This window comes from Rutidosis leptorrhynchoides, chromosome 7 (assembly GCF_046630445.1).
Source record: "Rutidosis leptorrhynchoides isolate AG116_Rl617_1_P2 chromosome 7, CSIRO_AGI_Rlap_v1, whole genome shotgun sequence".
NCBI classification, from domain to species: Eukaryota; Viridiplantae; Streptophyta; class Magnoliopsida; order Asterales; family Asteraceae; genus Rutidosis; species Rutidosis leptorrhynchoides.
Window position 1 is genome coordinate 49,543,315 of NC_092339.1, and position 27,601 is coordinate 49,570,915.

Sequence of the window (27,601 nt, forward strand, 5' to 3'; positions counted from 1 at the left end):
CTGGTACCTCTTAATAAGTTAATTATTTAGTTTCATAATATTAAAAATGTTTTACGATATAATAAAACCTTTTAAAAAAAAGGATGATTTGAAATATAACTGATTCTGGAAAACCAAATTTATAATTTCTCGATTTAGTTTCAAACGTATAAAAATGTCTTTCCATCTAAACAGAACTTTGTTACAAATACGTTTTGAATAAAAAAAAGAAATAATATATATATATATATATATATATATATATATATATATATATATATATATATATATATATATATATATATATATATATATATATATATATATATAAGGATTTAAAATAAACAATATAAATTGTCGAGAAATAGGAACATATTATAAGACTTTAAGATTATCTTTTATCGTTGGAAATGTTGGGACGACAAATTGAACATCACGTTTTCTTTAAAAATGAATATAGTTTTATAAACATCTAGAACCACTTTTGACAATTTATTATTGAGTCATTAGGATAAGTGTAAAGGTAAAACGTTATCCCAAACTTTTGAATCTTTCAAGAAACCTTTTGATAAGTTATAAATGATAAGAGTCTGTGATTTAACTTGCAATGTATATTTAAAACGTATTCATTAAATATATATATGTTTTCAAATCAAGTACACGATAGTAACACTCGCCTAGTGACGCAATTGATATTTAAAACGATTAGTATCTATTTAAATTTTAAAATGAAAACGTTACGCGTTAACTTTTCTAAACGAAATAAAAATAAACTTTGAAATATAAATAGTTTTGAAAAACTAAATGTCATATTATTAAATAAAGATTTTGAATACAAAATTACAATTCTAAATATGTATATATCTATATATTTTAACTTAGTCATAAAACGTCCTAATTTAAAATAATATATTTTGATAAACAACGAGTCACTGATTTATAGAAGCAAATGACCACAACACTCAATTTTACAAAGTTACATTTTTATAAGGTAATTTATTGATGAATAAGTCAAATTATTATTAAAGGTACACGTCGCGTAACGTAAAAGGCTAGTTTTCTAAACGTACGAAAGTGCGCTCGAAAAACCGAAAGTGGTACATGAGTTGAGTGACAACGTACGAGTCATTTTAGTAAAAATTATATTTTTACCATGAACGTAAATATAATATAATATATAATTAATTATATAAATAAAATATATTATATATATAATATAATTTAAGTGTTAAGCATCCATGGTTTTTGAGTATGAATCTGGTTCACAATACTCCGCAAATTGCGGACTAAAATCCATTCACAACCTCCACAATTACGGAGGTGTCGGTGACAGGAATTTCTTTATAAAAGGCCGAGCGTTCTAATCTTTTCATTCATAAAAATTCATCTATCTATCTCTCGTGCATATATATAGATATATATTTATATTATTATTATTATTATTATTATTATTATTAATTATAGTATTAGGAGTATTAGTATTATTATTATTATTATTATTTTACATAAAATATTACGACAGAGTCATGAGCGGATTATTTCAAAAATGAATTTTTATGAGCGGGATAGAGCTAAGAAAATTATGGGTTATAGCTATAGAGGTTATGGGTGTGGTTCATGGTGTTGCTCGTGAGGTCAATTTGGTATTTATCGTCTCCGTTGCATTTATGTACCTTTCCTGCAATATTGAATCTCAATATTGATACGTGAGCACTCATAACTTAACTTTTATATACTAATAGTGTATCTCTGACTAGTGCTCGAGTATATAGGATTATGCATGCTTGTACTTTTGATATTGCCATTAGATAGGATATGTTGAATCTTGAATTAGTTACATATGCGGTTGAGATAAGGTATAGGATATGCATGTCGTTGGAAAGATAGCGAAAAATTAAGAACTTTTCATTTAGAACTCGAATGATTTCGATGAACAGATTAGAAATTATAGTCAATTGAATTTTAGTATTATTGTTAAAATGATTATTATTACTATCGTCATTATTATCGTCGTCATTTTTTTTTATCTATTAATTATTATTATTATGATTAATAACATTATCATTTTTAATATAAGTATAATTATTAAAGGAATTGTTATTGTTATTATTATTATTTTTATTATTATCATTATTAATAATATCATCATGATTAATATTTTTATTATTATTATCATTAAAATAGTTATTAGTATTATCATTAATGTTATTATAATAATAATTATTATTAGTATGATTATCATTAAAAATTGATATTAGTATCATCTAACTATTATGACTAATATTATCATCATTATTATGAATGCGATATAAAGACGACTAAAAGATATTTTACAAATTGATTAGGAAATAATGAGTATGAGTATCATGATGAAATTAAAATATTATAAAATATTGATTTAGATAAAATTATCGTTCTTATTATTTTTATTATTACTATTATTATTAAAAGTATCGTTAGTATTAAAACTATCACTTTAACAAAAATTATCATTTTAATAGAAATGTCATTGTTACTATAAAATATCATTATTATTATCATTTTAAATAGAATTATTATTTTAAAAATAATATTAAAAAGTATTGTAAATATTAAAGTTATCATAATTAGAATTATCGTTTTACCATAATATCATCTTAGTAATTATAAATATTGATATTTTTATGATAATAATTATTATTACAAAATAATACAACTTTTACTCACTATTATTATAGATATTATTTTATCAAATAAATATGTAATACAAATAATATAATTACATTAATAAGATTTATCATAATTTTTTTTTTTTGAACTTTATAAATTTTATTACTTAAGATATATAAAAGTATATTTTTTTAATAAATGAATTATATTATTTACTTTATTAAATCTTTTAAAAATATTTAAAAATATAAAACGACGATATTTAAACTATATAATAATCATGTATAAATTTTGGAAATCATTTTAAGTCAAATTGACTTTTGTCGACTTTTGCATACTAGACTCGAGCATTAGGATTGTGATACACTATGACCTAAACTAAATTGTTAGAAAAATATTGACCAACATATAAATATATATAATTAATTTAGGTTCGTGAATCCGAGGCCAACCTTGCACTTGTTCAATGACGTTATATGTATTTTTACTACGAAATACAGTATGGTGAGTTTCATTTGCCTCTTTTTACTCATTACATTTTTTTGGGCTGAGAATACATGCAAATGCTTTATTAACTGTTTTACAATATTTATATGCGTGAGTTTCATTTGCCCTTTTTTACTCATTACATTTTTTTGGGCTGAGAATACATGCAAATGCTTTATTAACTATTTTACAATATTTATATGCGTGAGTTTCATTTACCTTTTTACCCTTTATATTTTTGGGCTGAGAATATATGCGCAACTTTTATAACTGTTTTACGAAATAGACACAAGTAATCGAAATTACGTTCTATGGTTGAATGATCGAAACTGAATATGCCCCTTTTTATTAAGTCTGGTAATCTAAGAATTAGGGAACAGACACCCTAATTGACGCGAACTCTAAAGATAGATCTATCGGGCCCAACAAGCCCCATCCAAAGTACCGGATGCTTTAGTACTTCGAAATTTATATCATGTCCGAAGGAGGATCCCGGAATGATGGGGATATTCTTATATGCATATTGTGAATGTCGGTTACCAGGTGTTCAATCCATATGAATGATATTTTTGTCTCTATGCATGGGACGTATGATTATGAGAAATGGAAGTATGAAATCTTGTGGTCTATTAAAATTATAAAATGATTCTTTATGATAAACTAATGAACTCACCAACCTTTTGGTTGACACTTTAAAGCATGTTTATTCTCAGGTACGAAAGAAATCTTCCGCTGTGCATTTGCTCATATTAGAGATATTACTTGGAGTCATTCATGACATATTTCAAAAGATGTTGCATTCGAGTCGTTGAGTTCATCAAGATTATTATTAAGTCAATTATATTTGGATATATTATGAAATGCTTTACATGCCTATCAACTGTCGATGTAACGAAAGTTTGTCTTTTAAAAACGAATGCAATGTTTGTAAAATTTATCATATAGAGGTCAATTACCTCGCGATGTAATCAGCTGTTGTGAATCGTTTGTAATCGATATGGACTTCGTCCGGATGGATTAGGACGGGTCTCTACAGTTGGTATCAGAGCGGTGGTCTTAGCGAACCACGTCTTGCATTAGCGTGCCTAACTGATAGTCGTTAGGATGCATTAGCGAGTCTGGACTTCGACCGTGTCTGCATGTCAAAAGTTTTGCTTATCATTTTTATCGGAAAACATCTGCTTATCATCCTTAGGAAATTACCTACTCATTATTCTTAGTCTAGACACATTTTACTGCATTGACTGCATGAATAGTGTATAGACAAAATTCATATCTTAGCGTATCTGACAATTCATATCTTAGTGTATCTGTTACTGTAGACCTTGCCTGATATCTCTCGTAAATTTCTCCTTAATTTAAGGGATCCTGGTACTATATATATCTATGCAAATTATGCATTGAGAATACCATCTAACTATCAATTGATGCCACTAAACTCTTCATACCAAAAATTTTTCCTGAGATCGTTTAAGATGGCCTCTACGAATCGACCAAGTTCCTCTGACTCCGAAGACAGCGTGACAGGAGCACACCAACCAATCAACTACCGTGATTACTGGAGAAAATGGGGATGGGTTCACGACATACTCACCCTATGGAGAAATGAAGAAGGTACTCCATATCATGAATCAAATCTACCACCTAACCTTGGAGTACTTGACCCGCTCACCGGCGAACCCGTTCGCAATACCGTTTATACCCTATTTGCAAGAATTTTTCGTCTTGAAACTACCATTAATGAAACTAGAGAAGATATCCGACCTCTACCTCACATTGATAAACAACTCGGGTTAGTAGAAGAAGTTAGAGAACTCCGAGCTCGAGTATTAACTTTAGAGAGCACGGTATACAATTTGCAATCATCAACAGTATCACCAACACCAGTAACATCACCAGCCTTAGCACCAATGGCACCAGTACCACCAACAACCCAAGTTTCAATAATCCATGCCTCAACATCTCATTCTGTACCTCGAGTATAATTATCGTTCCACAAATCATTCTACATCATTTATCTTCGTTCGACATGACGATTATGTAAACTCTAATGTTTTAGAGATTATGTATCATAGTTCTAATCGTAAATCTGATGAGTTTAATATCACATTGACTCATTAAATCCATAATTACATCTGAAGAAAATATATATGTAAATATATTTTCATAAAGATTGTGATTAAAAATTCTTTCGTACAAACTGTTAATCGTAAAAATATTTTAACGGGTAGGTAATACCCGAGAAATATTTAAGATTTCACGTTAATTTTAATAAGTTACATTGTACAGTCTTCGAATCTGATTCAACGGTCGATTACCATCCTACCTACATCTATCGATATACGAATCCGTTCACCACAGAATAACCATTTTCATTCAAATTCAATTTCATATTTGGATTTTTACTTACCAGAATCCAACAAGTGGCATAATGAAGAAATAATGGACACAATAAAAATTGATTAGAAACAGACTAATTAACAATATGGAATTTTGTTAAGAAACCATGCTAACTGTTCCAGCTAACTGTTCCTAGCTAACTGATTACATTCTATTTATCGCATTTTATTTATTGCAATTTAATTATCGCAATTTACATTCCCGCAATTTTATTTATTGTCATCTAATTTATGTTATTTACTTTACGCACTTTAGTTATCGTTATTTAATTCCTTTTATTTATTTTACTCACTTTAAATATCGGGACACGTATACAAGGTTTTGACATATCATATCGATGCATCTATATATATTATTTGGAATCACCATAGACACTCTATATGCAGTAATGATCGAGTTCTCTATACAGGGTTGAGGTTGATTCTATAATAATATATATACTTTGAGTTGTGATCGAGTCTGAGACATGTACACGGGTCCTGATAAATATTAATTAATTCGGATATTATATATTAAGCTATATATGTATTATCGGACTGTTAATTGTGGACTATCAAATATGGACTGTCGACATTGGATAATTAAGATGAATTAAAATATTGATTATAATATATGAAACTAAACATATCTTCAAGTTTGCCACTTGATCTCATCTTAAACCTCATCTGTATCTTGACGATTACAATCTGCGTTCAAACCTTTCATGATTCTTGAAAACACCTCAATCGATAGGATGAATCAACCGCACTTCATCTACGGAAGGAAAGGTTTATGCATATAGTTATGCACCTGAGAAACTCTCGGCAACTGAGTAAAAGTTTAACACGTAGCCGCATCAGATCCTTTGGCATTTATTAGCAAAAATAACTTTGCGATCCCTTTTCAAAGTAGCCAATTTTGTCACAGCTCCAGCAAGTCAACTTCGACTTTTCATTCGAAGTAGCCTTACTATAATCCTGATATATACAATTACCCTTTTTATAACGGAGAATTCTTTTATATTCCACCATATTACCAGAAGACGTACCAGCAGCCTCGTTGTTTTTTTTTTTGGCTTAAATCTCTCTGACAAATCATTATATTTATTCATTGAAACCCTATCATATACTCATCCGCATCTTGTAACGAGAACTGCCATACCAATTACCGGGAATCAGCAAATTTGTATTTTGAGTCTCGCAACGTTTCCACATCAACAGTTATATGTATCCATATAACATTTATCTCTTAGAACTATGATCTTCCATTCTGAAATTCAGAAAAGCACCCAGTCTGTGAATTAATGCTCTAAATTTTGAAAAGTTGAATGAAGCAACAAAAACTATGGATGATTTTAACAGTCAAAAGTTTGATAAAAAAAAAAGATACGTTGGAAAAGCTCAAAAGGAAGTTTGGTACTGAAAAACGAATAGAGCAAACCATGAAGGAGACTCTGAGCAAATCACAAGGACTAAACTTGTACATAAAGAACCCTGATGATTCTGTTTCTGATGAAGTCTTTAGTGAATATCTTGCTCCTTATTTATTCTAAATCCTTGTGAAAGGATTTTCTTCATCAACATTCGATCTCAGAAATTCTGAAAATATCATCATAAATATCTTTGATATTTCCGAGAATATTTTCATAACAATTCTTATCTGAAATCATTAATCTCTTCGTGCTATCAGTGTTACATCATATAGAAACTGTTAGTTTCTATATTCTGTAAACTTTCGAGCTTGAAATATGAATGTTATTGAAGTAATGTTGGGAACTGATGCATGAGTTAGTATAATATAATGACACTTGATCAACGTGATTATATTACAGTAAGTCATGCTGAGTTTCTAATGGAACGTGATGATTCACAGATCATAACGTCATCATGTGCCATGTTACACGACTCTTACATTCTACCCAATCTCCAAGTATATCAAGAACATATATTCTTAATAGTTCTATCTTTTCAGATATTCTAGTAATTTGAAAAATCAAGATCGTGCCATTACGATTTCCTTCTAGAACATTAACTATGTTCATTTCAAAATCCATATCTACGAATTCCGGACCATTATTCACTTGACTTGAAGTCGGGAAGAGGAGACGAAAGTATGGAACTCTTGAATATAAAGAAAATATAAAGCTCGACAACAACACATAAATTACAAACCGTGCATATCAATACGTATTGCCACGTAAAGGCACGGGAAAATTAAAAACACTATAACCCCAAGATAATAGTAGAAGTAAATATAATCCTCCGGTAGTAGATGAAAGAGAAGAATGACAGATATGAAAGTTAAGAGTATATCAAGGATCAGAACTGGATGGAGCATATTAATGAATGCTTTAAAAATATGAATCAGGGGAGAAAGAATGGAAGGTGTGAGCTGTGAAAATAAGGAAACGAAGGGGATGGATTTATAGTAAAATATCCTACAGAGCAATCGAAACAGATTATTGCATTTAATCAAAGAAGATCTGATTTCCTATATCGCCGAAGAACCAAATCTTATTACGAAGATTTTCTCCAAATCTCTTGAACTTGAAAATCAATCCTATCTACGACAAAAGATATGACAAATCTATACCTACTCAATTCACTCTTTTGGTGATAACTTCACTCGTACTCTTCACAAAATCAAATGGTTTTATTCATATTACTCAATGATGATAAAACCCTAACTTTCAGCTTATATGCGTCATGAAAACATACTTATTGTCAGCCATGACCACCCCAATCAAATTTCGGGACGAAATTTCTTTAACGGGTAGGTACTGTGATAACCCGGAAATTTCTGACCAAATTTAAACTTTAATCTTTATATATTCCTGACACGATAAGCAAAGTTTGTAAGTTGAATCTCAAGAATTTTAAACTGTGTTCATACACTCATTTAACCTCGACCAAATTCTGATGATTCACGAACCATTATATAATTGAATATGAATATATATATGTATATATATGTATATATATTATAACTTGAGAACGTTAACAAAGTATTAAAAGTATAATACTTTACGTGAACGTATTTGTTTCAAAATAATTATCGATGGAATCAGAAGATAATATCAAATGATTGATTTGTCAGATATATTGAATTATGATTACGAGTCTCTGTTGAAAGGTCCACTTTGATTTAGGAAACCTTTCTTTTTAACAATATTCGGAAGATTGGTAAAGTGAATTATATGAAAGAACGAAAGTGTCAATTAACGAGAACCGGACAAATGTTAGTGGAGATTTCTGTTTGACTTTCAGTGCATGCTTTACGATGATTGACTGGTACCTCTTAATAAGTTAATTATTTAGTTTCATAATATTAAAAATGTTTTACGATATAATAAAACCTTTTAAAAAAAAGGATGATTTGAAATATAACTGATTCTGGAAAACCAAATTTATAATTTCTCGATTTAGTTTCAAACGTATGAAAATGTCTTTGCATCTAAACAGAACTTTGTTACAAATACGTTTTGAATAAAAAAAAAGAAATAATATATATATATATATATATATATATATATATATATATATATATATATATATATATATATATATATAAGGATTTAAAATAAACAATATAAATTGTCGAGAAATAGGAACATATTATAAGACTTTAAGATTATCTTTTATCGTTGGAAATGTTGGGACGACAAATTGAACATCACGTTTTCTTTAAAAATGAATATAGTTTTATAAACATCTAGAACCACTTTTGACAATTTATTATTGAGTCATTAGGATAAGTGTAAAGGTAAAACGTTATCCCAAACTTTTGAATCTTTCAAGAAACCTTTTGATAAGTTATAAATGATAAGAGTCTGTGATTTAACTTGCAATGTATATTTAAAACGTATTCATTAAATATATATATGTTTTCAAATCAAGTACACGATAGTAACACTCGCCTAGTGACGCAATTGATATTTAAAACGATTAGTATCTATTTAAATTTTAAAATGAAAACGTTACGCGTTAACTTTTCTAAACGAAATAAAAATAAACTTTGAAATATAAATAGTTTTGAAAAACTAAATGTCATATTATTAAATAAAGATTTTGAATACAAAATTACAATTCTAAATATGTATATATCTATATATTTTAACTTAGTCATAAAACGTCCTAATTTAAAATAATATATTTTGATAAACAACGAGTCACTGATTTATAGAAGCAAATGACCACAACACTCAATTTTACAAAGTTACATTTTTATAAGGTAATTTATTGATGAATAAGTCAAATTATTATTAAAGGTACACGTCGCGTAACGTAAAAGGCTAGTTTTCTAAACGTACGAAAGTGCGCTCGAAAAACCGAAAGTGGTACATGAGTTGAGTGACAACGTACGAGTCATTTTAGTAAAAATTATATTTTTACCATGAACGTAAATATAATATAATATATAATTAATTATATAAATAAAATATATTATATATATAATATAATTTAAGTGTTAAGCATCCGTGGTTTTTGCGTATGAATCTGGTTCACAATACTCCGCAAATTGCGGACTAAAATCCATTCACAACCTCCACAATTACGGAGGTGTCGGTGACAGGAATTTCTTTATAAAAGGCCGAGCGTTCTAATCTTTTCATTCATAAAAATTCATCTATCTATCTCTCGTGCATATATATAGATATATATTTATATTATTATTATTATTATTATTATTATTATTATTATTATTATAGTATTAGGAGTATTAGTATTATTATTATTATTATTATTATTATTATTATTATTATTTTACATAAAATATTACGACGGAGTCATGAGCGGATTATTTCAAAAATGAATTTTTATGAGCGGGATAGAGATAAGAAAATTATGGGTTATAGCTATGGAGGTTATGGGTGTGGTTCATGGTGTTGCTCGTGAGGTCAATTTGATATTTATCATCTCCGTTGCATTTATGTACCTTTCCTGCAATATTGAATCTCAATATTGATACGTGAGCACTCATAACTTAACTTTTATATACTAATAGTGTATCCCTGACTAGTGCTCGAGTATATAGGATTATGCATGCTTGTACTTTTGATATTGTCATTAGATAGGATATGTTGAATCTTGAATTAGTTACATATGCGGTTGAGATAAGGTATAAGATATGCATGTCGTTGGAAAGATAGCGAAAAATTAAGAACTTTTCATTTAGAACTCGAATGATTTCGATGAACAGATTAGAAATTATAGTCAATTGAATTTTAGTATTATTGTTAAAATGATTATTATTACTATCGTCATTATTATCGTCGTCATTTTTTTTATCTATTAATTATTATTATTATGATTAATAACATTATCATTTTAATATAAGTATAATTATTAAAGGAATTGTTATTGTTATTATTATTATTTTTATTATTATCATTATTAATAATATCATCATGATTAATATTTTTATTATTATTATCATTAAAATAGTTATTAGTATTATCATTAATGTTATTATAATAATAATTATTATTAGTATGATTATCATTAAAAATTGATATTAGTATCATCTAACTATTATGACTAATATTATCATCATTATTATGAATGCGATATAAAGACGACTAAAAGATATTTTACAAATTGATTAGGAAATAATGAGTATGAGTATCATGATGAAATTAAAATATTATAAAATATTGATTTAGATAAAATTATCGTTCTTATTATTTTTATTATTACTATTATTATTAAAAGTATCGTTAGTATTAAAACTATCATTTTAACAAAAATTATCATTTTAATAGAAATGTCATTGTTACTATAAAATATCATTATTATTATCATTTTAAATAGAATTATTATTTTAAAAATAATATTAAAAATTATTGTAAATATTAAAGTTATCATAATTAGAATTATCGTTTTACCATAATATCATCTTAGTAATTATAAATATTGATATTTTTATGATAATAATTATTATTACAAAATAATACAACTTTTACTTACTATTATTATAGATATTATTTTATCAAATAAATATGTAATACAAATAATATAATTACATTAATAAGATTTATCATAATTTTTTTTTTTGAACTTTATAAATTTTATTACTTAAGATATATAAAAGTATATTTTTTAATAAATGAATTATATTATTTAATTTATTAAATCTTTTAAAAATATTTAAAAATATAAAACGACGATATTTAAACTATATAATAATCATGTATAAATTTTGGAAATCATTTTAAGTCAAATTGACTTTTGTCGACTTTTGCATACTAGACTCGAGCATTAGGATTGTGATACACTATGACCTAAACTAAATTGTTAGACAAATATTGACCAACATATAAATATATATAATTAATTTAGGTTCGTGAATCCGAGGCCAACCTTGCACTTGTTCAATGACGTTATATGTATTTTTACTACGAAATACAGTATGGTGAGTTTCATTTGCCCCTTTTTATTCATTACATTTTTTTGGGCTGAGAATACATGCAAATGCTTTATTAACTGTTTTACAATATTTATATGCGTGAGTTTCATTTGCCCCTTTTTACTCATTACATTTTTTTGGGCTGAGAATACATGCAAATGCTTTATTAACTGTTTTACAATATTTATATGCGTGAGTTTCATTTACCTTTTTACCCTTTATATTTTTGGGCTGAGAATACATGCGCAACTTTTATAACTGTTTTACGAAATAGACACAAGTAATCGAAATTACGTTCTATGGTTGAATGATCGAAACTGAATATGCCCCTTTTTATTAAGTCTGGTAATCTAAGAATTAGGGAACAGACACCCTAATTGACGCGAACTCTAAAGATAGATCTATCGGGCCCAACAAGCCCCATCCAAAGTACCGGATGCTTTAGTACTTCGAAATTTATATCATGTCCGAAGGAGGATCCCGGAATGATGGGGATATTCTTATATGCATATTGTGAATGTCGGTTACCAGGTGTTCAATCCATATGAATGATATTTTTGTCTCTATGCATGGGACGTATGATTATGAGAAATGGAAGTATGAAATCTTGTGGTCTATTAAAATTATGAAATGATTCTTTATGATAAACTAATGAACTCACCAACCTTTTGGTTGACACTTTAAAGCATGTTTATTCTCAGGTACGAAAGAAATCTTCCGTTGTGCATTTGCTCATATTAGAGATATTACTTGGAGTCATTCATGACATATTTCAAAAGATGTTGCATTCGAGTCGTTGAGTTCATCAAGATTATTATTAAGTCAATTATATTTGGATATATTATGAAATGCTTTACATGCCTATCAACTGTCGATGTAACGAAAGTTTGTCTTTTAAAAACGAATGCAATGTTTGTAAAATTTATCATATAGAGGTCAATTACCTCGCGATGTAATCAACTGTTGTGAATCGTTTGTAATCGATATGGACTTCGTCCGGATGGATTAGGACGGGTCTCTACACTCTGTATGAACATCTTCTGTTGAATGCTTGTGGGGTGTCTGCTCAGACCCATCAACAACTGGATCATCTGTATCAACTTCATCATCCTGAACCTCATCCTCGATATCATCTTCTGGTACCTTTCCTCCTCTAAAGTACACGTCACTCTGAATCCACCATTGACAACTCTGTTCTGTTTCAGTTGGCTGCAGACCACGTAAAGGTCTCTTTTTCTTGGGACACTCATCCTACAATTAATTATTTAATTATCAAATAAGAATATTAGCAGAAACGAATACGCAAAGACGCAAAGAAAAGCTTGCGTCAGTGTACGCAAGGTCGCAAACAACTCTTGCTTCCAGGAACAAAACCACACGCAAGGACGCAAGGTCCACCTTGCGTCTACTTAAAAACACACACAAGGACGCAAGGCATACCTTGCGCCCATACCAGAACCTGTCTTAACAGATAACAGATAAACTATGCAACAATTTAGGATAGGCTAACATTTTTAAAATGTAACTAACCTGAATATGTAGGAGTTTAAGGTATTCAGACATTCCAAATGACTCGGCAGATGAACGCTTCCAAAAAAGAGCCCTCGGTACTCCATTCTTGTCGGTCTTTTTTGCAAACGGTTTAATGGTACGACGGTAAGACTCGAGAATCCAAATCTACAAATAAAAAAACAATTAATTTAATTTATGTTACATCTTAAATATTAACATTAAATAATAAATATTCAACCATTTACCTTGAATGTCCACATAAATCCCGCCAAAGTGTACGCCTTTCCACTCTCTAATTGGCTTTCACGAATAACAAACCCTTCACTAACCGCTTCGTAAGTTGGCTCCCAAATACGAGACCCCCATGGGTACTGATTAACACTCGATAACTCTTCGACTAGCCATAAAAACTTTTTATTCACAACATGGATCCCTTGTTTACCCATAAAACCTCTCTCTACAATCAAGATAATTGCTAATCGCACCACATCATCGTCACTAATACAGCTGTGATCAGATTTTAAAAGCATCTTTTCAACATCACTAATCAAAACATTTTGAGAATCTTTAAAACCCTTAAATAAACGTCTTCTAATAGGTGCGGTCTGGACGTCATAATTCTTCGGGATGTAATGTGCCATGTCCGTCCGGCTACTAAACAAAAAACCCGTCACAAGACAAAATTCACGGCGACCAAATCTAATCGAAAAATTGTTCTGAAAATGAAACCATATATCCTCATGCTCGTCGGAGTACTTAACATTATCTAGTCTTTCTGGCCGCACACTCTTCCGTTGGAGCATGCAATGTACAAGCCCGGGATCATTACCAAAGTATTCTAGATCTAACCATGGACCAAAACACGTTTCTTTAAACTTTTTAATTTGATTCTCAGTCATGACCTTCTTCACATCCCCTATAACGCTCAACTTATTCTTCATCGTTAACTTTCCTTCCACAAATCCCTGCATAAGTAACAATAAAATCAGCAGAAAGTATCAGGACGCAAGGACGCAAGATAAAACTTGCGTCCGTTTAATTGACCAACGCAAGGACGCAAAGACAAGCTTCTGGTAACACGCAAGGACGCAAAGATAACCTTGCGTCCACTAGCGTTGCGTACGCAAGCACGCAAACTAGGTCTTGCGTCTGGTCAATTTCCATAATTTTACGAGCAGTTAATGTATGTTTCACTCGAACATATAACCCAAAATACAGCTGCATGTCATAAAACAACGGTTGTACTTCATTAAACACAAATACACCTCGAACAGACATTTCATCGAGCAGTTGGTGTGCACATTTATTTATACAATTCGCATCGAACCCAAAATAAACAGATAAAACACACATAAACAACAAAGTAATCACTAACCTGGGTGCTCGCCATCGTTGCAAGGTTGATTCCTTGATTATTTGCTTGATTACTTCGTGAAAACCAGATTTCTTTTGCGTGAAAACCCTAATACTTCGTGAAAACCCTTGTAGGCTAGTATAAGAAGTCACGGTGGTGGCAAGAGGGGTTAGGTGGTGGTGGAGATGATGAAGGAGGAGAATCTGGTAGTAGTAATGGAAGCGATGAAGAGGGTTTGCGTTTGTGCTTGCGTTTTTGCGGATCGCCTGTGTAACTGTTTATTTGCGTGTTTGCGAAGTCGGATGAAAGTGTGGAGTGACAGGTTTAAAAATGTCATTTAACCGTAATTTTTTTAGAAAAAGACGCAAAGACGCAAGGTCGCAAGGTACCTTGCGCCTTGCGAGGGCATTTTGTCAAAAAAAAATTTTGGGCTCTGGTGCAAGGGGTGAAAAATATTTGGGCATTTTGGTGATAATCCCTTGTTTCTCACGTTCAAATGTTTAGAACGAGTCTTATCAATTATAACTCTAATGGTTGACGTCAGTTGGTTGAAAAAGAGAATTTTTCATTGTAATAAGCCAACAAGTTAAATAATGATGAGTGTTAAATTTAAGTGAGTGAAAAGATTTTGAGGGATGTGATAAAATTTGATTGGAAGTTGAGTATAAAGTAGATAAATTAATAATGTACAAAACTATCACGCAAAAGAACACACAGAAGCAAATTTGGGATGCTATGAAGATGAGATACCAAGGCAATGCTCGAGTCAAATGGGCTCAGATTCAGTGTTTAATAAGGGGTTTTGAAACATTGGATATGAAGTTTGGTGAAAAAGTGTTACTACGTATTTTCCATGTGTCAAGCTTTTTTTAGAAAATGTTTTGATAAGTTAAAAATGGAGAAAAAGAACGTAGAGATTTAGATGATGGAGTAGACGATTGTCATCCACTTATCTTAAATGAAAACTTTTGATTAGTATCAAATTTATCATGATCTACAGAATCACGAGTGTCTTGTGCTAGAATTTGCATCAGTTATGATGATGTAAGGATTGAAGTATATTTGATCAGAAGATGTTAGTTTGTTGATGATGATATAGATAATCCTTAAATCAATTAATTAATATAGAAAAAAAAAATAGAAAGAAACGAAAGGAGAATAATACTTTGCTTTTAGTGGAAAATAATGGCGTTTGCTTTGCTGTTGGATTGGGAAACTGCTTTGGATGGATTATATTTGATAATTTTATTATTGTAGAAATATAAGCACCTGAAATTATCCTTCTATATTTGCTTTTAATTTTAATTAATATGATAAGATAGGATGGTTGGTGTTTTAGGTTTAGACTAAACCAATTATAATTTTGGAATCGAAGTACTACACCACGTTGATACGGTTTGCTATTTATTTGTTTCTTATTTCTCGTTTACATAATTCAGTTTAAAATCGATCAACAAAGTAACTTATGTTTTAAAGAAGACAATTTCTTGAAATGAAAACCACTTGTCGCCCCTGCTTCACCTTCCCGCTCGATAGAGGGCACACAAATGAGGATCACAATCGTCGATACAATTTGAAAAATCAACCCGCTATTCTAAAGATATGACATAAACAAAATGCACCTTAATAACCTAAATATGACTAAAATGTAATGCCAAACAAGCGTATCAACTGATCTTGACCATTTTCACATTAGTCCTCCGGTTACTTAAGAACACCATAGACTTGCAAATCATGAATCTCAATAAAGGTTTAGGTCAAGTATTCTAATAATCATACACCTACATCAAACCAGTAAAATTTAGAGCATCCTATCACAATTAGAAATGCATCCTAGAATGTAAAAAATCGTGAAATTGAAAACGTTAACATTCAACGGTCTATGGATGCTACCATCAGAATTGGACAGATGACGGCAGCGTTAGATGTTTGATCTGTTTTGAGGCTCTTTTCACCACGTCTCCATTTAGATCAATATGGCCACACATACGAAGGTTAAGTGATTCAAGTTGACGACAACCATCCAAAATCACCTTCAACCCAATATTTGAAATGCAGTTATTAATAAGTTTAAGGTGCCTTAACTCATGTAAGTTCTCCCCAATAGACATAGCTAACTCATCATTAAGTAATAGAGATGAACTCCGAGGTCCTTCTTGATAAAAATTTAATGTTTTTAGCAGCGGACAATAACGGCCAAGACTTTCAATAACTTCCTTGGAAAGATGATTAAAAGCCACATTAAGTTCCTCCAACAATGGGAATTTCTTCAAAGCCTTGTGCAAACTTTTCATAGACAAATCTTCACTTCGACCATAAATATCAGAACCAATATACATTTCGAGACGTTTAAGTTGACTTGCTCTGTCAAAGAAAACCATATCAACAACCAATCACTTTAAATCTAATACTAATACCAATAAGTTGCTTTCACTTTCTTATAAGTATGTAAACAATAAAAGTAACGCGTGTATAGTTAGAATAAATTACCAAGCTAGAAACACTACAAGGGAATAAGAATATTCTCGCATACCTATCAGCAACATACATAAGAACCTCATCAGACTGGAGTCTCGGCGGGAAGATAAGGTCAACCAACTGACCCTGGCTTCTATCAACAACATGTTTACATAGTTTCATGCATTCAGTGTAACTACCAGCAAAACAATTCGCCATGCCGTACATATTGATTACTTTCCACATCGAAGGGTCATTACAGACTTTATACCAATCAGTGCACACAAACTGCGTATTCTCAAGTATTTCAACATGAGCAATTCTGGAGAGTATATTAATCTTCAAGTCGAGGGGAAGGTCAAACCAATTTGTAGTGGATGACATCGTCACTTTATTTGCATAAAAAGAAAACTCAGTCATCTCAAGTTATATATGTACTGCTATATGATGGTAACACTAAAAGTGAAACCAAGAGTTTCTTTTACATAATAAAAACTTCTATCATCACTTTCAAAAAACAGTTTTGAAATCTACTAGTCAGAAAAACAGCATTCGATATTCATAATATATTACTAGACTAGTGAGCTTCAAGGTTGTATAAGTCCCTGACTAGTCAGGATTTTGATGTAGTCTAACTAGTCTCAGACTTGGCCAACTTATTTGGTCAAAGTTTACAAAAGTTGGGAGTTAGTCGATAATCGAATATATTAAGACGATGTCAGATTTTTCGGTCAAGGTCGGTCAAAATCAGTCAAAGTTTGCCAAGAGCCGACTAGTCCCAACTAGTTTCCCACTTGGACGATTAGGCCTACAAGGTCCCTACCGGCTATATACCAACAAGCTATGTCTCATGAGTGATATTTAGTTAACAATTTGATCAATGTCCCTCTAAAGTGACTCTTTAGAGCAGGATTTCTTGACTATTTTGAATAAAACCATTTTATATAAATTGCAAACAATACAACACTCCTTTTTTTATGACAAAATGCAGCTACATTGATGTGTAATTGCAAAATACAAATGACAAACACAAATCACATATTATATCTAACCAAAACAGTTTGCATCAAATTAGTTTCTACCTAACCAACATATGTAATGTTCTAAGAACAGCAAGTGCACAGACTTTAAGCCCAGAATATATATGTCATGTTTTAAAACTAGAGGACTAACAAATTATGGGAGGTGATCCTCATACACCATTTTTTATTATCCATACACACCTAACTTAATATTATACCCTTACTTAGTTACTTATGCTTACAATAATAATATAAGCTCAACTCCCTAGATTAGTCTAGGGGTATAATTGTGAGTTTATGATTTAAAAGTGTGTATGGATCAAAAATTAGTGTGCCAGAATCACCTCCTATGAGTTATTTAAGTAGGAATATAAATAAAATAAATATAAGCATATTCTTTAAGCATTCTAAAATCATTACAATTCGGCTCGACAGCCTTCAAGCGTTCTAAAATCATCAATAACAGATTCTGAGTTAAGCTTTTCGGCAATACAAATGGTCAACACATATTATTAATACTTGCTAACAAAATAAAGAAACTGGACTCAACTTTAACTTTACTATGCATAGTTTTAAACTAATTTTTATGTTCAATGCAGGGCTTTCACACACAACAGTCAACAGGTGTATTTTACTTTAAACAAAATATATTAGATTATACTCCACTAAAGACCCTATGTGGTGCAATAGTGACTCGTGAGAAAGTGTTATCATATACTTGACTTAGGCTAATTCTTATCTTCAATACAGAGCTTTCAATTGAAGAGAACTGAATATGGAGTATAAAAATAAATATTCAAGGGTTTAATGTATAACGGAGTATAATTTCAATATTTGAATACTAACATTAACATTAACATTAACATTCTAACATTAACATTAACATATATATAATTAATAACATCAAATAAACAAAGTAGTAAAAAGATACCTGAGCCAAAATTTAATATGCGAAAGTAATAGAATTGAATTTTGGAACTGTCGTCTTGTAGTGGTTTCAAGTTTGGAATTGGAAGGTGTACAATTAGCCAATTAGGTTTTGATTATTGAAGAAAATACGTACGGTAGTTGCCAGTTGAGGTTAAATGGATCAATTAAAAAAATGGAAGGCTGGCAATTTAGGCAGGCCCATTAAGGTATAAATTTTTTTGTTCATACAAAATTATAAAAATTAGGAAAATTGCTAACGACAGCCCTTAAATGTTATCGTTAACATACATCAAGTATTTGTACATGGCGGTTATTAGTCATTTTCATAAAGGCGTTTATCAAAATTTACAATATTTTAAAACATATTAAAAGACAACATTTATCTAAAAATTATTATACTAGTGGGTCATAAAGTTGGGATGGCATAACCTCCGCTTCTACCCGTGATTAAAGGGGTTTGACAGAAAAAATACTCCCAAAATTAGCAAAAGTAACAATAATTTGATTATATCACACAAAAGATATGGTATTGGATTGATTTTTTTATGTTGTTTGGGTTATGTAGAGTAAACATTTGGTACCATATTGAACCAATAAATTTAACAAGATTGATTTTCCTTTAAAACTGTCATGTCATTATACTATATCAAAGCAAATACATCTCAAATCATTAAACAATACTAATACTAATAATAATTAAAAAAAAAATTAATATATCACTTCTATAGATGTACTGATCTATTAATCAAGTCAACAACAAATGCGACTTGACTGTCGCTTGTAGCCTAAGTTGAATTTCAGACAGAATTTAAAACTTATGGAAATTTGATTCTACCATTTTCATGGAGTCTCTTTTTTATTATTATATTTAATTTTATATTATAATAAAAAAATTTCCTACTTATTGGCCGGATATACTCTCGGAAGCAATTTTATCCTGCGAACAGAGAGGCACGACTTTTTCTACTTTTGGAATGTTTCACATCAGGTGGAGAAACTACTTCTCTTTATTCAATGATAGAGGAACGTTTGTCTACATCCCACCTCCCTATACCCCACACATCTGGGATTGAGTTTTGTTGTTGTTGTTGTATAGCTTTACTGATCGAATATCGATACACGGTGTTTAGCACTAAAATAAACATAAAACACAAACCGATTATACAACCCAAAGACCATAAGATGGATTATGTTATCTACCCACAAAGAAACGCTAGACTTAGCGTATACACTAAACTTTGGAACACTAATCAAGATGATTTTTAACTACCAAGCTCTTCATAACTTGTATCGTGACCTTTGTGTCTGCGATATGAGAATAAATGTCTTAGTAGATAAGCCCAGCTCCATTGACATGTGATTCTAACCGCAATGTCATCACGACTATCATCTTCATTTTCCTCATTGTTTAGCTGCTTTAAATTATCTTGTGTACCACTAGAGCGATCGTGCACTTCTTTCTGTATGTTTTTCTTCAGTTCTCGTTTCCTTGGTGACCTGTAAAAATCCCAAACTTATTCACATCATATGTTTTGAAGTTGAATTTTTGTGGATTGACCTTAAAGTGAAATTTACATCTTCATCTTAAAATGAAGCAATGTTTGACATGAAAGTAATGCAAAAAAAAAAAAAAAAAAAAAAAAAAAAAAAGATAAAAATAAAAGAACTTACGCCTTCGATTCTTTGAGGTCAAAGTCATGCTTATCTGATCGTTCCTTTACAAGATTGTAACTAATGGATGTATGCCGGACAAACTGAAGCTGTATTCAACATATGATGCGAATAAGTAGGTGAAAAAATGGGCGGGTCACATGAGCAGGGTATTAGGTCAAAGGCACATGTCTGTTTGGGTAATGAGTTAACCTGTGCCCATATTCTCGTCCATTTTTATAAAAGTTCATACAAACAAGATATAAAAAATAACGACAACAAATATACTGATGTAACGATAACAGTGATCCAATTGAGTATCTAAAGAGGGAACTTTAAACCTGATCACCATCTTTAATCCCATTAAGAATGACTGTATCTTGGTCATAAAGAAGCTTCTGACCATCGAAACATAAGCAGAACTGCGCCCATACATGTGACCTTCGTACATGATCAAAACAATTTTATACATTTTAAGTGCTATACTTCGTCACATATAATTAAAATTAAAATATGCAATATAAAAAGTTAATAATACTAATTTTGGGCACAGAGGCATACCAAGAAACCTTGCCGATTCCATGTTGAGGAAAATGACTAAAAGCATCCGCCACGGCCTGTTTCAACTGTGACACTGTAGGATCCTTTACAACACTAATATCTGTACCACACCATTTGTTTTTATTGTTATATATATAAATATAAATAAATGAAAAGCAAATATTTAAAGAAAAAAGTAGTTAATTACCAAAGGAAGATCCATCTAACTTAAGTACAGTAAGTTTAATAGGTTCTAAAGGAAGCTTTCCATATGTCAAGCTTTTTCTAGAAAATGTTTCAATAAGTAACAACGGAGAAAAAGAACGTAGAGGCGAAGATAATGGAGTAGACGGGCGTGATCGACTTATCTCAAATGAAAACTTTTGATCAGTATCAAATTCATCGTGTTTCGACAAATTCATCATGATCTGCAGAGTCACAAGTGCCTTGTGAAAGAATTTGTATCAGTTATGATGAAGTAAATATTGAAGAATATTTGTTCAGAGTATGATAGTGTGTTGATGATATTGATTGATATATCCTTGAATCATTTTACAAAATATAGATAAAAAATAGAAAGAAAAGAAAGTAGAATAATACTTTGCTTTGAGTGGAAAAATGATGGTGCTTGCTTTGTTGTTGGATTGGGAAACTGCTTTGTATGGATTGTATTTGATTGATTTACTGTGGAAATATTAGGACCCAAAAATGTCCTTAGCTTTATAGTCAACGTTCACTTTAGAAAGGTTAGGAACAGTTAGGTTGGACATATATTTGCTTTTAATTTAAATAAGATAAGATAAGAATAAGAATAAGAATAAGAATAAGAATAAGAATAAGAATAAGATGAAGATGGTTGGTGTTTTTGGTTTAGACTAAACCAACTACTGTATAATTTTGGAATGTAAGTACCCCACGTTGATATGGTTTGCTATCTAATTGTTTCGTTTAAACTCGATCAATGAAGTAACTTATGTTAATGTAAATAAATATGACTAAAATGTAAAATGTAATGCCAAACAAGCGTATCAGGTGATCCTGCTAGTGTCGCAAATGCTTATTGTGCCCTTAATTCTTCTATATAGGAAACAACATATAGTTTTTGTATTCATAGTTCGACCCGCGCATTAAAAGTCACTGATTAGCTGCCAATAAACACAACTTAAATTTTAAAAGACCCGAAGATCAACAAGATATCTGGGTTTCTTCGGGTCTACTATGACCTTTTATACCACAGTTAAAAAAAAAAAAAAAAAAAAAAAAAAAAAAGTTTTTGAGCATTTAGCCAATAGCCATTGAAGCACATTTCCAATACAAATTGTACACACTTATCTACAACACAACAATAACTTACTACCTGCAAGTAACACCAGAATCCCCATTAATTACAGCCTCTTGAATGAGCTTTTGGGTGAAATCTGAAAGGCTGGCAACTTCGGCTTTCAGTTCATCAAAACACCGATCTTCAGAAACACAATTAAGTATTCTGTTGATAATCATGTCTGCTATTCAAAGCATCATGCAGTAGAATTAGAATCACAATGCCCAAAACAAAAGTTAATAAACCTATTTTAACAATTATCACTGCAACTACAGTACGAGTTTATATACATATATAGATACAGATAAAACAAATTTACCTGCAACTAACTGTATACTATGTGTGGATTGAAAGGAATAAGAGACTTTTCAAAAAGTGCAAGAAAAGTGTGGAAGAAATATGCAAGGATATTAAAGACCATATTAGGTGTAAGCTGAGTGGAATTAAAATCAGGAACACGATGAATGTGCAGACTGTGGCTAGGAGATGTGATTTGAAGATTGGTGATAATATGCTCTTGCTGTCATAGTTTTGTTTTGGTAGTTTGTATGGGCTGTTTTGTTATGTTTTGGTTTTGGGTTTTGCATTTGGGTTAGGTTATACCCTGCCCTTGGTTGTAATCTGTGTTATTTTAATATAATCTCACATTCGGGAAAAAAAAAAAAAAAAAAAAAAAAAAAACATAGTTCAAACAAGGATACCTCATACTTTAACAAAAAAATAAAAAATAAAATTAACCTTAGAAGCAGAAGAGGATGCATATAAAGTGGACTACAGAATTCGCCTTCCATAAAACTCGCAAAAACTTATATATGTGCAACCACTGTGTGTATGTGAATGAGAGAAAAAGAGACTTGAAGGCGAGGAGGGGAGGAAGGTGCGTAGTTTAGCAGAGTTGTATATGCAGTTGCTAGAGTACGCTACAGGTTTTTATTTCCAATGTTTATCCGCTGCAGACTCATCAATAGTCATCATTGCAAAAAAAGAAAATTTTACTTTACACTCTTGTATTTTAAAAATAGTGCGTATCAAGTCCTTTTAAATTCAAGTTTTTAATAGATAAAACATTTTTTGACATTCCGTAAATATTTCAACAATACCCGTAGAATCATTAACAACAGAGTTTTTTCGACATGTTGTAATAGCAACGTGAATGTTTCGGAATATAATTAACATAGCAACTTGATTTGTTTATCGTCACTAAATCTAGCTCTTATCTACAAATGGAGATGGAGATTTCTTATTGAAAAAAATGCTCTTTGGGTTCAAATCATTTCGGCCATTCATGGTAAAAAGTAGTTAATTACCAAAGGAAGATCCATCTAACTTAAGTACAGTAAGTTTAATAGGTTCTAAAGGAAGCTTTCCATATGTCAAGCTTTTTCTAGAAAATGTTTCAATAAGTAACAACGGAGAAAAAGAACGTAGAGGCGAAGATAATGGAGTAGACGGGCGTGATCGACTTATCTCAAATGAAAACTTTTGATCAGTATCAAATTCATCGTGTTTCGACAAATTCATCATGATCTGCAGAGTCACAAGTGCCCTGTGCAAGAATTTGCATCAGTTATGATGAAGTAAATATTGAAGAATATTTGTTCAGAGTATGATAGTGTGTTGATGATATTGATTGATATATCCTTGAATCATTTTACAAAATATAGATAAAAAATAGAAAGAAAAGAAAGTAGAATAATACTTTGCTTTGAGTGGAAAAATGATGGTGCTTGCTTTGTTGTTGGATTGGGAAACTGCTTTGTATGGATTGTATTTGATTGATTTACTGTGGAAATATTAGGACCCAAAAATGTCCCTTAGCTTTATAGTCAACGTTCACTTTAGAAAGGTTAGGAACAGTTAGGTTGGACATATATTTGCTTTTAATTTAAATAAGATATAAGATAAGATAAGATAAGATATAAGATATAAGATGGTTGGTGTTTTTGGTTTAGACTAAACCAACTACTGTATAATTTTGGAATGCAAGTACCCCACGTTGATATGGTTTGCTATCTAATTGTTTCGTTTAAACTCGATCAATGAAGTAACTTATGTTAATGTAAATAAATATGACTAAAATGTAAAATGTAATGCCAAACAAGCGTATCAGGTGATCCTGCTAGTGTCGCAAATGCTTATTGTGCCCTTAATTCTTCTATATAGGAAACAACATATAGTTTTTGTATTCATAGTTCGACCCGCGCATTAAAAGTCACTGATTAACTGCCAATAAACACAACTTAAATTTTAAAAGACCCGAAGATCAACAAGATATCTGGGTTTCTTCGGGTCTACTATGACCTTTTATACCACAGTTAAACCAAAAAAAAAAAAAAAAAAAAAAAAAAAAACAGTTTTTGAGCATCTAGCCAATAGCCATTGAAGCACATTTCCAATACAAATTGTACACACTTATCTACAACACAACAATAACTTACTACCTGCAAGTAACACCAGAATCCCCATTAATTACAGCCTCTTGAATGAGCTTTTGGGTGAAATCTGAAAGGCTGGCAACTTCGGCTTTCAGTTCATCAAAACACCGATCTTCAGAAACACAATTAAGTATTCTGTTGATAATCATGTCTGCTATTCAAAGCATCATGCAGTAGAATTAGAATCACAATGCCCAAAACAAAAGTTAATAAACCTATTTTAACAATTATCACTACAACTACAGTACGAGTTTATATACATATATAGATATAGATTAAACAAATTTACCTTAGAAGCAGAAGAGGATGCATATAAAGTGGACTGCAGAATTCGCCTTCCATAAAACTCGCAAAAACTTATATATGTGCAATCACTGTGTGTTTGAAGGAACCATCCGGGCTTAGCTTGGATGGCCACCTCTTGGGATAGGCCTCACCTTTGGTGCAGGTTCGATTCTCAAGGGGGGACGGGGTTTTCCCGGATATTATACATGCTTCTGTTCCCCTTGTGGGGTCTTCTCCTTGTGGGGCAGGGGGTCCCCTACTACAGTCTGCTGGGTAGGGTGTATAATAAAATCGATTGGGTCATCACAGCGAAGATCGAGACCGGGTTTCCTCATTGCGTGTGTAGCGTAAGTGGTGTGTTAGCCACTGATCTAGGCCGTTAAAAAAAAAAAACTGTGTGTATGAAGGCGAGGAGGGGAGGAGGGGAGGAAGGTGTTGGGAAATTACGGTCTCACTAATTCCCACCACCCAGCCCAACAATAATAGTAAAGAAATAAGAACAATACACAACACAAGATTTAACGTGGAAACTCCAAAACAGGAGAAAAACCACCGGCCCCCAAAGAGAGAAAATACACTATATCACAAATTGTTACAATGATATAGACGACTCTCTTAAGCCAACTACACTCTCCAAAATATTTAACTAATACAACTCTCAAACAAAGGTAAGAAAGAAAGAAATAATCAAATACTTAAAGTGTATTGATTGGTGCAATTTGGAAGTGAGGCTTAACACTCCTTTTATAACCAAGTCACCCCTTCCAAGTTCTTCCTCCCACCTATGTGGGATAACATCCATTTTACCAATATAGCTAGCAACCATATTCATCTTCTAACCAAAACTATAACCAACAAATCTCCACCTTTTGGATAGAAGGAGATAACCATGCTTCCACATTGCAAGGATAACCGACGTAGATGCTTCCTTGACGACAACTTCAAGATCCTCATCTTCATGCCGCTGACATTATCTCTAACCCAAGAAATAAAATTTGCATCTTCATCGAATATTATCAAGACCCGACAATCATTGTCATAACAGACAATCATAACTCTTAACAGAATTATCATACTCCACCATAAAGAGTATAGCACTTAGAATATCGCATTCCAAGCATTTCACCTCGGCACATGTTGTATAACCAGCTGAACAGTTATGGTGCAACTTCCTGTTTGGCTTTCCCTGGAAGTTTCATCAGCTACAACATCAGTTTCCACCACACACCTTGCATCAACGCCAAACCAATGCCCATGTACAATTTGTGGAACCGCTAACGAACATCCCTTTCCATGGTGGCGCGGACACACCATGAGGATGATGGGACTTCAGAAGAATTCGTCACTCTCCGTAACGACGGAGACAATGTTAGCATCTTTGGAGCCATTTGCCGGATTAGCTCCACCTGGACAATTAACCCTTACATGCCCAGTCTTCCCGCACTTCCAGCATGTCAGATTCTTTCTAGAGTTTCTCTTCTGCCTATCCGAACACAACAGTACCGTAGCTTCTGATGACGAGACTCCGTTACCTTCCAATCTTTTCTCCTCGGATAGGAGCTTGCTAGTAACATCTTCAAACTTCAACGTTTCTTTCCCATACATTAGAATAGGTTTCATGTGCTCATAGGACGATGATAAAGATAATATCAACCTTAAAGCTTTATCTTCATCATCCGTTTTAACTCCAATAGCCTCCAGTTCCGAAACAATACCGTTAAGAATACTTAGATGATCTGAAATCTTTGAACCTCCATCCATACGCAGAGTATGAAATTGTTCTTTAAGACACAACCGATTTGAGATGCCCTTGCCCTGGTACAACTGCTCTAGTTTAACCCAAAGCTCATTTGCCGTTGATAACCCGTGCACATTTGCAAGCACGTTCTTTGCAAGACACAAACGAATCGCACTTGCCGCCCTCAAATCCATATCATCCCATTCTTCTTCATCAAACTTCTTGCTAGAATCACTGCCGGGAACAAGGGTGGGTTTACCCTTCAAAGCCTTGTGTAAACCAGACTGAATCAACACATCCTTGACTTGAACCTGCCATAAGCCAAAATTGATCCTCCCATCAAATTTCTCAACATCAAACCTCATTGGACTGAACTTCGACATCGTATCCGTATCCTATAAACAACACTTTCTCTGATTTTGCTCACGTTTCGAATAGCCAAAAGATGTAGCAGGTAGC

General features: G+C 31.6%; 3 protein-coding genes across 4 annotated transcripts; all 3 read right to left on the bottom strand.

Moving 5' to 3' along the window:
• Nucleotides 1-16,392: 16,392 nt before the first annotated feature.
• Nucleotides 16,393-19,277, bottom strand: LOC139858422 (putative F-box/LRR-repeat protein 23). The gene is made up of 3 exons (XM_071847272.1): nt 19,175-19,277; nt 17,298-17,610; nt 16,393-17,128 (listed from the first exon to the last, which is right to left on the bottom strand). Exons 2-3 carry the CDS (start codon nt 17,603-17,605, stop codon nt 16,660-16,662), a joined length of 777 nt encoding a protein of 258 aa, XP_071703373.1. The 5' UTR covers nt 17,606-17,610; nt 19,175-19,277; the 3' UTR covers nt 16,393-16,659.
• Nucleotides 19,278-20,283: 1,006 nt separating this feature from the next.
• On the bottom strand, nt 20,284-23,516 carry LOC139857831 (uncharacterized). 2 transcript variants are annotated; one of them, XM_071846669.1, is made up of 7 exons: nt 23,423-23,516; nt 22,720-22,865; nt 21,572-21,809; nt 21,385-21,484; nt 21,165-21,264; nt 20,845-20,933; nt 20,284-20,670 (listed from the first exon to the last, which is right to left on the bottom strand). In XM_071846669.1, the coding sequence occupies exons 2-7, from the start codon at nt 22,861-22,863 to the stop codon at nt 20,436-20,438; spliced, it is 906 nt and encodes a 301-aa protein (XP_071702770.1). In that variant the 5' UTR covers nt 22,864-22,865; nt 23,423-23,516; the 3' UTR covers nt 20,284-20,435. The 2 variants fall into 2 exon arrangements, with proteins under 2 accessions (XP_071702770.1, XP_071702771.1); XM_071846670.1 differs by lacking the exon at nt 23,423-23,516 and having other exon boundaries at nt 21,572-22,047; nt 22,721-22,856.
• A 467-nt stretch (nt 23,517-23,983) lies between these two features.
• LOC139859198 (uncharacterized) lies at nt 23,984-25,500 on the bottom strand. Its single transcript, XM_071847992.1, has 4 exons — nt 25,409-25,500; nt 25,126-25,273; nt 24,384-24,467; nt 23,984-24,230 (listed from the first exon to the last, which is right to left on the bottom strand). Exons 2-4 carry the CDS (start codon nt 25,266-25,268, stop codon nt 23,984-23,986), a joined length of 474 nt encoding a protein of 157 aa, XP_071704093.1. The 5' UTR covers nt 25,269-25,273; nt 25,409-25,500.
• Between the last annotated feature and the right edge of the window lie 2,101 nt (nt 25,501-27,601).